The sequence below is a fragment of the Ursus arctos genome, unplaced genomic scaffold (assembly GCF_023065955.2).
Source record: "Ursus arctos isolate Adak ecotype North America unplaced genomic scaffold, UrsArc2.0 scaffold_1, whole genome shotgun sequence".
Lineage (NCBI taxonomy): Eukaryota > Metazoa > Chordata > Mammalia > Carnivora > Ursidae > Ursus > Ursus arctos.
In genome coordinates, this window is record NW_026622763.1 from 90,997,684 (window position 1) to 91,008,174 (window position 10,491).

The window sequence follows — 10,491 nt, forward strand, 5'->3', positions numbered from 1 at the left end:
TGGGTGTGGCGGGAAGTAGGTGAAGGAACGCGGAGGCGGGGCCGAGCGGCACTTCCCTCAAGTGTGCAGGGCTGAAACCATTGAGAGGGAGGGCCAGAGAGTCATGGCGGTAAGGGGGCGGAGTGACGGGTTGCTCCAGACCACGCCGCCGGAGGCGCGAGCCAGGGTGTGGAGGGTGTTCGGCAGGGGTTTCTGGGCGTCCTACAAGGGCCGGGAGGGGGAAGGGCTTTGTCTGTGGCCTTCCATGCATAGGTATTTTGGCATTCTGGATTCTACTCTGAGCCTCGGCGGTGGTCTCGGCTGTCAGTTCACCGCCCCGCGTGCCCCCTGCGCGCCGCGCAAAGTGGCAGGGGCCGGGAAGGTGTATTAGAAACGACGTAGCCTCCTATCCCTCGGGATCTCTAGAATTTGACTAGGTCACGTTTTATTGGGGGTGGGGGGTGGAATTCGGGAAAAATCTCCGTGGAGGAAGCAGCAAATGGACAGATCTTCGATTGGAGAGAGGGAAGGAATCAATTAGAATGGGCATTCCGAGTAAAGAGACCTGCTTGAGCAAGGAGAAGGTTGTTTGCATATTTGTACAACAGGGAGTATTGGGGCCTGAGCAATGAAAGATAGGTAGGCGCCGTGTTGTGGAAGGTTTTGAGTACCTGGCAGAGGAATTTTTACCTAATTCAAGGATCTGTTGGAGAGCCAGCCATTGGAGGTCATGAGAGTAATAGGATTGAAGTGGACTTTATGAAGAACGTTCTGGATACCTGTGTAGCAATTTGGTGAAGCAGTAGGTGGAGAGACCCATTAAGATGACATTTCAAGAACTAAAATAAATTTTAAAGAGGCAGTTTAGTTGGGAGGCAATAAAGGGCTAACAGGACATTAGCAATTGAGCATGTAAAGGACAGGGTATTTGAAGGACATTTATCGCGGAGTCTCAGCTCCTGCATTCCAGTACCTCCTCCTCCCCACAGAGGATATTGAAAGACACGGTAGCACTGACCTGTCCTTCCTGCAGCTGGCTTCTGCGGGAGGGAGGGGGCAAGGGTGAGGAGGAATTGCGGAGTCCAGTTTCTAAACTAATCTTGTGCTTTGTCCCATCTCCACTGCTCCCCACCCCCAGGTTTTGAAAATACCTCAGAGCCTGTAAGGTTCCGTGTTTCCCTCTCAAGATGCCCCTCTCAGACTTTATTCTGGCCCTGAAGGACAATCCCTACTTTGGGGCTGGATTTGGGCTTGTGGGTGTGGGCACAGCCCTGGCCCTGGCCCGGAAGGGTGCCCAACTGGGCCTGGTGGCATTCCGGCGCCATTACATGATCACACTGGAAGTCCCTGCTCGAGACCGAAGCTATGCCTGGTTGCTTAGCTGGCTCACTCGCCACAGTACCCGTACTCAGCACCTCAGTGTTGAGACTTCGTACCTCCAGCATGAGAGTGGGCGTATCTCCACTAAGTTTGAATTTGTCCCCAGCCCTGGAAACCATTTTATCTGGTAAGGTTGGGAACCAGGATGGGCTCAAAGAGTAGAAAAGGAGAATGAGGGGAGCTGGATTTGACCCATTCATTCACTCCGCCTTGGCCATTTTTATTCAGGTATCAGGGGAAATGGATCCGAGTGGAACGAAGCCGAGAGATGCAGATGATAGACCTGCAGACAGGAACCCCTTGGGAATCTGTCACCTTCACGGCTCTGGGCACTGACCGAAAGGTTTTCTTCAACATCTTGGAGGAAGGTGTGGGATGGCACAGGCTGACTTTACGTGGAGGGTTGCAAGGATGGGGGCATTTGACATCAGAGCAAGGGAAGCTTGGAGAGGAGAATCTGAGCCCAGGGGACTAAGAGGGAAGCTGTTTCGGCAGAGCTCTGCCTAATTGCACGACAAAGAGGCATTACTGGCTTTGTCTTATCGCCCCCCCCCCCCCCCCCCCAGCTCGAGAGCTGGCCTTGCAGCAGGAGGAAGGGAAGACGGTGATGTACACAGCCATGGGCTCTGAATGGCGTCCTTTTGGCTATCCACGCCGGCGGCGGCCACTGAATTCTGTGGTTCTAGGACAGGGTCTGGCTGATCGAATTGTCAGAGACGTCCGGGAATTCATTGATAACCCCAAGTGGTACACTGACAGAGGTGAGCAGCAGCTGGGGTCTTGGCCAGGCTGTTTTTGATGTGGTGTCAGAGCAGGGCGAAACAGGTTGGTCTCGGTGGCCAGACGGCAGGGGGGGTGGGTGGGGGGAGGACTATAAAGCTCTAGCCCACTTCCCAGAGATCAAGGGGAAAGAAAAATTGCCATGGGGGGTGATTTCTTCCCATACCAAGGTCATCAGGCCACCAGGGGGCAGGGTTGGGAATGAATGTGGACACTGGGGGTAGAGTGCATGAATTCATTTTAGGTCTTGATCCTCTTGGTTGTATTCCTAGGCATTCCCTACAGACGTGGCTACCTGCTTTATGGGCCCCCTGGTTGTGGAAAAAGCAGTTTTATGTGAGTAGGGTTATATTTTCTCTTAATCCATAAACTGGAGAAAAAATAGGCTGTGGGGTTGGAAAGGGAGTGGGATGTGGGGACCAGGGAACAGGATAAATGTGGGACATGAGAAGCGATCGGGTGATGGAAGGGTTAGGTCTCTAAGACCCACCCAGGATGGTGAGGACAAGCATTTGGGCCCAAGAACGGATTCACAGGTTGCCCACCTTCTCTCCTCCCATCCTCCATAGCACAGCCCTGGCTGGGGAACTGGAGCACAGCATCTGCCTCCTGAGTCTTACGGACTCCAGCCTCTCCGATGACCGGCTCAACCACCTGCTGAGCGTGGCCCCGCAACAGAGCCTGGTGCTTCTGGAGGACGTGGATGCAGCCTTTCTTAGCCGAGACCTAGCGGCAGAGAGTAAGTGAGGGGAGTCTGAGGGAAGGGGCAGCATTTCTAAATGAAGGTAAATGAGATAAAGGAGTAAGTGAGGAGCGGTGAAAGAAAGTGGAAATCCAGAGGGCTGACGGAGGGTTGGCAACAGGAGTCCACAAGAGGCGCTCATCTGTTAAGGAATGTGGTGGGGAGTAGAGGGTTTAAGCAGGGTCATGACCAGCCGCGCTTTCTCTCTGCCTTCCTCTAGACCCAGTCAAGTACCAAGGTCTAGGTCGCCTCACCTTCAGCGGACTGCTCAATGCCTTGGATGGCGTGGCATCCACTGAGGCACGCATTGTGTTCATGACCACCAACCATGTTGACAGGTAAGAAGGGGCGAGGCCCTCTGAGGCTGTGAGGCAAGACTCCACCCCCTCAGCACCTCGGGAGGATCAGGGGATCTGGAGGGACTGTCATTTCTGGGAGGGTACTCGTGGTACCTGGGCCTGTGACTCTGCCTTTGCTGCCTTGTCCTCTTAGGCTGGACCCTGCCCTGATACGCCCTGGACGAGTAGACATGAAGGAGTACGTGGGCTACTGCTCACACTGGCAGCTGACCCAGATGTTCCAGAGGTTCTATCCAGGGCAAGCACCTTCCTTGGCTGAGGCCTTTGCAGGACGCGTGCTTCAAGTGACAACTCAGATCAGCCCTGCCCAGGTACAGGGCTACTTCATGCTGTATAAAAATGACCCTGCAGGGGCAATTCACAACGCTGAGTCTGTGAGGACGTGACGGGCAGGCTGTGCTCCGCTCTCTTCCTCTAGCTCAATAAACACCTGCTGCACCACTGTGGTCTCTGACCTCCCCATTCTGGTCTTTAAGTAAAAAGCAGGGGCTCTCAGGCATCCACAGAGGCAAGTGCTGGGGGGATCAGCTGAGGCAGAGCTGGAAGAGACACTATGGCAGACAGGGAAGTACAGTCTCCCGTCTAAAGGCATTCAATTTTTAAAAAAAATGTGTATGTGTAAAAATGTGGATGTATACGCAGTGGGTGTGTGCAAGTTACATTCCCACACGTTCTGCTGAAATGTTGGCATCTACCAGTTTTCCTGAAACCCAGCACACGAGCTGAGATGTCAGACCTGCCTTTATTCAGACCCTGATCTCTTGGGAAAATGGGACTTCAGAGCAAAGTTGGGGCTGTTCTGCCACGCTCCAGTCTTGCTAGAAATTCAGAAAGAGCCCTACTGTACAGGCCAGGTGCCACTAAGCAAAGAAAGCCAAACAAGGCCAAATCTCTTTATTGCCCCCCCTGCCCCCCCCAAATCCCTGCCCCCCACAGTACCGCTAGGAACCATCCTCAGATTCCAGGCTCAGGGGCTCCCTTCGAGTACCAGGACGATAGGCTCCCCGACCCCGAGGCAGGCGGGGGTAGGAAGAACCCGGTGTCCGACCCTTGGAGCGCTCCCAGCGAGCACAGTCCCGAGTCCTGCGGGGTGGGGGACCCTGCCAGTTGCCAGGGCCCTTCTCTTGGGGGGGACCTTCAACCCCTTGGCTACAGGGTTCTGGCTTTAGGTCCATGGGCTCCTTGAGGGGCCCCTCAGGAGGTGGCAGTTCCTGGGTGTCACTGGTACCTTTGTGGGCATGGCACTCCCCTCCCTTTAGGTGCCTCCGTTCAGGCTGTTTCCAGGCGCCTCGATTGGCCCGGGGGGGATCTAGCATAGCTTTCTGGGTCTCGCCCAACCTTTGCTGATTTGGCCCAGGCCCCGGAATCTTCTCACACGTGTACTGGGAGGCCCCAGGCAGAGGAGCCGACAGGTGGGGCTGGGCAGCTGATGAGGTGGACAGTTCTGTGGCAAGGGCAGTGGGCGGGTGGGATCCTCTGGAGGCATCTGTAGCCGACTCAGGCTCCACAGGGGCAGGAGGCTAGAAAGAAGTGAGTAGATGCAGTGAGGGAGATGTAGTTCCCTACAGCAGGGAAGTGCAGGCCCCTCGCTCACTACTGCGGCTGACCACCATCAGCCTGTATCCTCAACGGTAGAACGAAGCTCACCCTAGGACCATGGCAGAGGGGTGCTGGTGGGAAGGTAGGTGGCAGTAAGGGGGGAGTGAGAAAGCTTTCCCTCACCTGCTGGAGGCTGATGAAGTACCGGTTCCGCTCCGCCTCAAGGTCAATGATGCCTCCCCGCTCCTGCTGCCTCTGGTAGAGCCGCCTGCGCTCTTCTTGTTGGCGCAAGCTCTCCGCGTTGGGCTGGTAGAGCTCCTGGAGGGGAGGGAGCAGAAGGACCCGGGAAAAAGTAGAGAGAAGGCAGACTCGAACCCCTGCTCTTTCAGGACTGCCTCAGGAGATCTGCATGAGGTTCTCGGGTTTGTCCCTCAGATTTGGGCTCCTAAATCCTTAGCCTAGTGGGGGCTGCAGCTCTGCAGAGAGGTCCCAGGCAGGGGAAGCCCAATTCCAGAGATCCCATTCGAGGCTGACAAGATGCCATCCCTCCCGCCTTGGAGAATGCCCCTATTCCTGGCTCAGATGAGAAGGGAGTCCCCCTTACCATGGGCTGCTGGGGTTCGGGGGCTGCTTTCAGTGAGGCAAGATCATACACGAGGGGCTCTCTGCATACCGGACACTGCACACCGACTGTCTTCTAAAAATAGAGGAGAGATCACAGCCCTGCTTCCCAGCGCTGGTGCTCACCAGCTGCCCAACCCCGTCAGCCAGCCTAATCCGCACAGGGCGGGGACGGAGGGCCCTGGCATACGGTTCAGCAGGGAAGCAGGACAGGGCAGGGGCTGCCTCCCTAGAGGTCTGGGAACTCTGAAACTGCATGCAATGTGTATATGGGTATATAAGAACGCCCCTTTTTCTGGACAGAGATGAGCTTTTGTTAATCTCAAAGGTATCTGTGACCCTAAGAAGGTGAAGAGTCACTGCCACAGAGGGACAGAAAAGGGTGTGAGTCCGGGGTGAGCGCAGGGTGAGCGCAGGGCCCGGCGAGCTGACCTGCTTGGTTGCGGCATGCTGCCGCTCCTGCTCCTGCTCCTGGCCTTGAGCCTGCAGCTCGCGCTCCATGTGCTGGATGTACCGAGCGAGGCAGTGGCAGTGGAAGTAGTGGTAACACGGTGTTTTGGTAAAGGCCTCCTTCTCCTGAAGGGAGGACGGACATAGGGTATGGCGTCAGAGCTCTCGTGAGCCCTCCACTGCCCGTCCCAAGCTGACCTCAGGTCCCAAGAGAGAAACCCACCTGGAAACCATAGAGGCAGATGACACACTGGCCATGGGGGATGTTGTTGTCTGTGAGGATTTCCTTCCCTTTCTGAGAGGAGAGAAGACACTGTTCAAACAGGGAGGCAGGGGCAAGAACTGTGAACAAAGCCTGTCCACCATTCCCAGGAGGGACTGCAGGACCACGTCCTACCAAGCCAGTGTGGTACTTTGTGTTCACACGTTTCTGTCTTGGAGAGGCTCCCTCTGCCTGGAATCAATCCTCCATGTCCCTGCCCCTCCCGCCACATCTACCCAGCTGCAAAATCCAATTTCATTGTTTTTCCACGCATTCAATCACCTTTAATACATCTCAGGAATGAAAATAATACACCCGGAGAGAACCAAATGTTCTGTTGACACTCCTATCTTCTGGGACGCCTTCCTTGGTTAGCCCCCCCCCCCCCCAATTATCACTCCCCCAAAAAGTCTGTTCTTGGAGCCAGCTTTCAGAAAAAGTCAAGGCTGGACAACCCCAACAGAGAACTCAAAGGCATCGAGCTGGGCTAAGAACTAACTCATGTGCACTGCTGTTTGAATAGCGAATACTCTGGAATTCCACGGAGCTCAAAGCTGCGTTGTGGAGGCTGGCCTCAGAAGCACTACAGTGGTCTAAGCCCACTCTGACGCCAGGCCGCCCACCTTCATTCTTTTCTGAACATTTTTCTTCCAAACTTAAAGTTGAGGAAAACAAGACTGTACTTCATTGCGTGCGTTTAATCTCAAGCAACAGAAGTTATCTGTGTATGTGAACTTGTAGCTCAGGGTGGTCCCTGTGGGTTGTTAACTTCATTAGGGGAGAAACTCTTGAGTAAAGGAACCAGGACTTTTTTTCTTAGTCTGCTCCAAAGGCAGGCAAGCCTTCAAATGTTCATTCGTGGCGAAACCCTCTAGGCAAGGTTCCTATCTCTGGCTACTTTTGGTTGCAGTGCCAAGAGAATGCACTGGAATGGAATTAAGAATATCCAAGTTTTATTAAAAAGAAAAAGTCCTTTTCAAGATACTAGCATAGGCCACTTGGGGAAGCTATAGAACTATCTTCTGAGGGGAATTCTTGGAAACAGACGAAAATCTTTTCTTTTTGGATTTAGGCCTCACCTAAACAAGAACTAAATGAATGACTCCAGATGTAAGATTCTAGGCCCACTACCTCCCTTGAGAGAAAAGGCTCTCACAGCTTCCTGAGCTAGCACACCTCTTACCTCGATGAGTTCATACAGCATGGCAGTACCCAGCCCAGCGTTGGCCACGTGGTTCAGTGCCTGTGAAATCCTGGAAAAGGGCAAAGCAAACATTAGTCCTGCCCCCTCCCCTCACCAGACGAGCTGTATCCCATTTCCCCTGCTCTGACCAGCCCAACTTACTTGTGGATCTGTTCATCTGACAGTCCTCGGGGGTTACGGATAGAGATCTGTGGCACCTCATTGGGGTACTAGTGGGAGAAAATAACATTACTGCTAAAGCACTCCACCCTAGGGCCTCTCCCCTTCCTCCCTTTGCTGCCACAAAGCAGAGGCCTCACCTGTGCTGGGACCTGAAGCACCAGAGTGAAGCACACATACTGTGAATCCTGGTCTTCCGCGGTGGCAGGGTGCAAGGTGATGTAGATCTCCCACGGTGAAGATCTGTGGGGGGATGAAGTGGGGACCAGGGATGTGACCCGGCACAAGTTTGAGGCCCAGGGAAGATGGGGGTGAGACAGTAAAGGGGGTGGAGGAAGTGAGCACTGGACTCTTTCTTATGGGGGCGATTAAAGGAGTCGTCTTTGTCTCCATGAGAACAGCATTTTCTCTGAATCAAGGCTCACGGATTCTGCGTGGAATCCTCTCGTTACTAAGGGGACTCCTGCCCACCTCTAGTTGAATACGTACCTGCCGTTTCCTTTAACCACCTGTAGTTCATCCAGATAGATAGACTCTAACACCTCGACTTCAGAGGGAAGTACCCTAGAGAGACAGGGGGGAGATTGACTCACCATTATAGGTCTCCCCGTTAAAGCCTGCTAGAGCCCGTGAGGGCTGGCTTTATAGAAAACTGGCAATGTGCCTGAGTGCATGCTCGTGCTAACCTCCATAAAAATGGGGGAAGTATGTTTTCTTAAGTTGTCAAGTGGCCAGGTAGGAAGCATGGGAATCAGAGTTTAAGGGGCCATTTTTGTCAACAGATGAGGAAATGGGATTCTCAGGAAGGTGAAATGACTAGCTCAAATATCAAAGTTTAACAGAGGCAGAACTAGAACCAGAGCCAGGTTTCCTGACTCCCTGTTTAACTTCCATCGTGTTGCTGGTTGGCCATCTCTCTGACCCAGAAATCAGATGTCCATTGATTCACATCAAGGTTACCGATACCACTCCTGGCTTTCCCTACACCATTATTCACGTGGATCCCAGTGTCTACACATACTGCCAGTATCAGTTGCCCTAAGCCTACTCAAAGGAGATAACAATCTGAACAGAAAAAGAGACCGAGGTGGTATAAAGGCCGTGATGTAGTAGAAGAACCACCAGCTTTGGAGTAATAGGTACCAATCACTTACCAGCTACATGATCTGAGTAAGTATCTCTCCGAGGTTGAGTCACACTGTCTACCATATATAGATAATACCACCTACTCTCTAGGGTTAGTGTGAGGATAAAAAGTTGTTTATGTAAAGTACCTAATAATATCTTGGCCATAGTAGCTAGTCTATATTCTCTTTTCTCCTATTTGTATATAACCTTCTCCCTTAAAAGGAAAGAAGGAAGGATATAATTAGTATTCAATGCATTTATCACCCTTGCTATCTAGTTGATCTAGATCAACGTGTTTAGGTCAGGATCTGGTGGTCCTGATGTAAATGAGAGGACACACATGTTTAATTATAGAAACAGCCATTGAAGATTAGTGATAGGCTGAGTCTACAGCTCTACCCAGGTAATGCATGTAAAGACACATGCTTGGTTTCCTTTCTTATAGTCACTGTTCTTTCTTTAACAAGAGCAGGACTGCCCTAGCATGGCCCATATATTACTGGTTCTCAAATTTTTTTTTTAAGTCTTAGACACCTCAAAATATAAAATGGAAAACTGTGGAGTAGTTTTGGTTGACATAAGTGTGGGAGTCTCAGAGCACCACAAGCTAGCTGTGCAATCACTACTGCCCTCTCCATGGCTCAAAGTGTCTCCTCAGAATCTTAAAAGTTCCCCTGAACAAGGTGAAAACATGAGACTAGATGGTCTCAAAAAGGCCAACACTGGCTGGGCTCCCTGAATCAATAAAACACTGAGGCCTAACCTCCATCAACAGGCACTTCAATACCTCACCCACCCTACCTGTGACTTGGGCCCTGGATGTGAGGTATGGAATGGGATGATGGTAAGGTGGTGACAAAAAGGAGGGGCCGGCAGGAGGATTCTATAATGTCCTAGTACTAAAAACATAAGATTCATCGGAGTCAGATAACCTCGATTCCTCGTCATAACTATGTACTTTTTAGCAATCGATGTACCTCTTCAGGCCTCATCTAGTCCCCTCAACCCTAACCTTGGTTACAAAAAGTAGGCTTTTATGTTACAAATCCACCGTGATCCTCTCAACTATTCTGAGGTAGATGCCACACCCACTTTTTTACATCTAAGGACACTGACTCACAGAGCCTAGGTGGCCTGGTCAGCATCACACGCTAATAAAATATGGAGTGAACCCACATTTATCCTATTTCCAATCCCAGAGTCCTTCCAGGTTTTGGTCTCTTGTTGAGAATGCTTCAGAGAAGGACTAGGAGAGCTTTTTGTGAGGTGTAAAGCTTTATTCAGACAATAGTCCTCATTAGTGCCGTCGGGGAGGGAGACGGCTGAGGAAAGCCTCGGCGGAAATAGTTTGATCCAAGGGGAAAGGGGGCTGGAGGACATCGGTTCCAGGAGGTGAAAGGGAGGTGAGGAGAGCTGTTAAGCAGGCATCCTCCGGGACCCTGAGCAAATCCACTTCAGGAGAAAGGGACAAGTGAGGCCGGAGAAGAGGGGATCGAGCCAGAGAAGGCGCAGCCCGAGCTGGCCCGGCCGGCGCAGATCCGGCCTCCTCTCCCATCAGATCAGTGCCCCTCCACCCTCGGGCTCCCAGTACAGAAGCTCTCTTAGAAGACATGTCAGCGTCTCTGTCATCCCTTTTCCCTCGCTCCGCCCCACAAGCCCGCCGTATGGACCATCCGCGGCCACTACTAACTCCCCCGGACAGGATCCAGGCGGCCAGCCAAAGCCCATGCCCCCAAAGTTACCAGTCCTCCTCCCCTGCAGACGCCGACGCAGACGCCGCCATGTCTTCTCCGGCCCACAGCCGGAACCGGAAATACTCTCGGGGAAGTCAGGGGCGGCAAGTTAAAGGAGGGAGGGAGGCATGGAGGCTAGCGGCCGTTTCTAGGCA

General features: G+C 52.7%; 2 protein-coding genes across 7 annotated transcripts; one reads left to right on the forward strand and one right to left on the reverse strand.

Moving 5' to 3' along the window:
• The first annotated feature begins 31 nt into the window (after window positions 1-31).
• Window positions 32-3,682, forward strand: LOC113250450 (mitochondrial chaperone BCS1). 5 transcript variants are annotated; one of them, XM_026491939.4, is made up of 8 exons: window positions 38-109; window positions 1,118-1,486; window positions 1,588-1,727; window positions 1,926-2,120; window positions 2,412-2,475; window positions 2,709-2,878; window positions 3,102-3,219; window positions 3,374-3,682. In XM_026491939.4, exons 2-8 carry the CDS (start codon window positions 1,167-1,169, stop codon window positions 3,624-3,626), a joined length of 1,260 nt encoding a protein of 419 aa, XP_026347724.3. In that variant the 5' UTR covers window positions 38-109; window positions 1,118-1,166; the 3' UTR covers window positions 3,627-3,682. The 5 variants fall into 5 exon arrangements, with proteins under 5 accessions (XP_026347725.3, XP_026347724.3, XP_026347722.3 ...); XM_026491937.4 differs by having other exon boundaries at window positions 80-166; XM_048214341.2 differs by lacking the exon at window positions 38-109 and adding an exon at window positions 138-252.
• Window positions 3,683-4,119: 437 nt separating this feature from the next.
• On the reverse strand, window positions 4,120-10,482 carry RNF25 (ring finger protein 25). Of its 2 annotated transcripts, none has more exons than XM_026491935.4 (10): window positions 10,346-10,482; window positions 7,965-8,039; window positions 7,616-7,718; window positions 7,458-7,525; window positions 7,296-7,365; window positions 6,074-6,145; window positions 5,833-5,976; window positions 5,384-5,473; window positions 4,963-5,097; window positions 4,120-4,760 (listed from the first exon to the last, which is right to left on the reverse strand). In XM_026491935.4, exons 1-10 carry the CDS (start codon window positions 10,384-10,386, stop codon window positions 4,182-4,184), a joined length of 1,377 nt encoding a protein of 458 aa, XP_026347720.2. In that variant the 5' UTR covers window positions 10,387-10,482; the 3' UTR covers window positions 4,120-4,181. The 2 variants fall into 2 exon arrangements, with proteins under 2 accessions (XP_026347720.2, XP_026347721.2); XM_026491936.4 differs by having other exon boundaries at window positions 5,384-5,476; window positions 10,346-10,442.
• Window positions 10,483-10,491: the final 9 nt, after the last annotated feature.

Bases quoted from the DNA above. Each gene is read 5' to 3' on its own strand.
- LOC113250450 (XM_026491939.4), top strand. From the start codon at position 1,167: ATGCCCCTCTCAGACTTTATTCTGGCCCTGAAGGACAATCCCTACTTT. The intron at 1,487-1,587 runs GTAAGGTTGGGA...ATTTTTATTCAG, and splicing joins CCTGGAAACCATTTTATCTG to GTATCAGGGGAAATGGATCC. The intron at 2,476-2,708 runs GTGAGTAGGGTT...CATCCTCCATAG, and splicing joins TGTGGAAAAAGCAGTTTTAT to CACAGCCCTGGCTGGGGAAC.
- RNF25 (XM_026491936.4), bottom strand. From the start codon at position 10,386: ATGGCGGCGTCTGCGTCGGCGTCTGCAGGGGAGGAGGACTG. The intron at 7,526-7,615 runs GTGAGGCCTCTG...TTCTCCCACTAG, and splicing joins TGCTTCAGGTCCCAGCACAG to TACCCCAATGAGGTGCCACA. The intron at 7,366-7,457 runs GTAAGTTGGGCT...GCCCTTTTCCAG, and splicing joins TCAGATGAACAGATCCACAA to GATTTCACAGGCACTGAACC.